The 560-nt window shown below is 51.2% G+C and overlaps 1 protein-coding gene across 1 annotated transcript; it reads left to right on the forward strand.

Annotated features, from left to right (window-relative positions):
- Positions 1-256: 256 nt before the first annotated feature.
- LOC107125063 (transmembrane protein 170A-like) lies at positions 257-554 on the forward strand (the record flags this gene model as incomplete). The annotated part of the gene is made up of 1 exon (XM_015428533.1): positions 257-554. A coding segment is annotated over one exon (131 nt), but the record flags the coding sequence as incomplete, so codon positions are not given.
- Between the last annotated feature and the right edge of the window lie 6 nt (positions 555-560).

Consider the following 560-nt stretch of genomic DNA (forward strand, 5'->3'; position numbering starts at 1 on the left):
TTAGCTTCTGACATCTGACAAGCTTGGTCTAGCCTGGGCAATCCGCTTCTCGTTAGCTGCTGTCAAAAGTGCTAAACCAGACAGACCATCAGTCTGATCCAGTGTGCCAGTTTCATGGCTGAAATAATCAGAAATGTCCGTGGAAGTTGATCCGTAGGCTTTCTTTTTGTTGCTCTTGTGTGGGAACGGAAAGACAATGGGAGAGAGTAACTGGGCTGTGAATACCATATTCTCTCCCCGCCCCCCCCCTTTACAGGTGCTGCGATTGCTGGTGTTTACAGAGCTGCTGGGAAGGAGATGGCCCCCTTTACGGCCCTGATGTTAGGTGCGGGGCAGTCCTGCTGCGTGGTGATGATTTCCTTCTTACGGATTTTAGCCACGCTTTAGCAGTCCCTTGGAAATGGAGGCCAGTGTGGACCAAGTGGCTTCAAGCAGCAATGCTGGTTGTTGAAGAGATCAAAGGGCACAATAAGCAAAGAAATGCTCCTGCAAAAGCCCGACAAGAGGCGTACCTAGGATATGCTGCGTTCTGGCACAGCTGCCCTTCGTCTTGCGGAAGC

The sequence above is a fragment of the Gekko japonicus genome, unplaced genomic scaffold (assembly GCF_001447785.1).
Source record: "Gekko japonicus isolate JY-2015 unplaced genomic scaffold, Gekko_japonicus_V1.1 scaffold33717, whole genome shotgun sequence".
Taxonomy (NCBI): Eukaryota; Metazoa; Chordata; class Lepidosauria; order Squamata; family Gekkonidae; genus Gekko; species Gekko japonicus.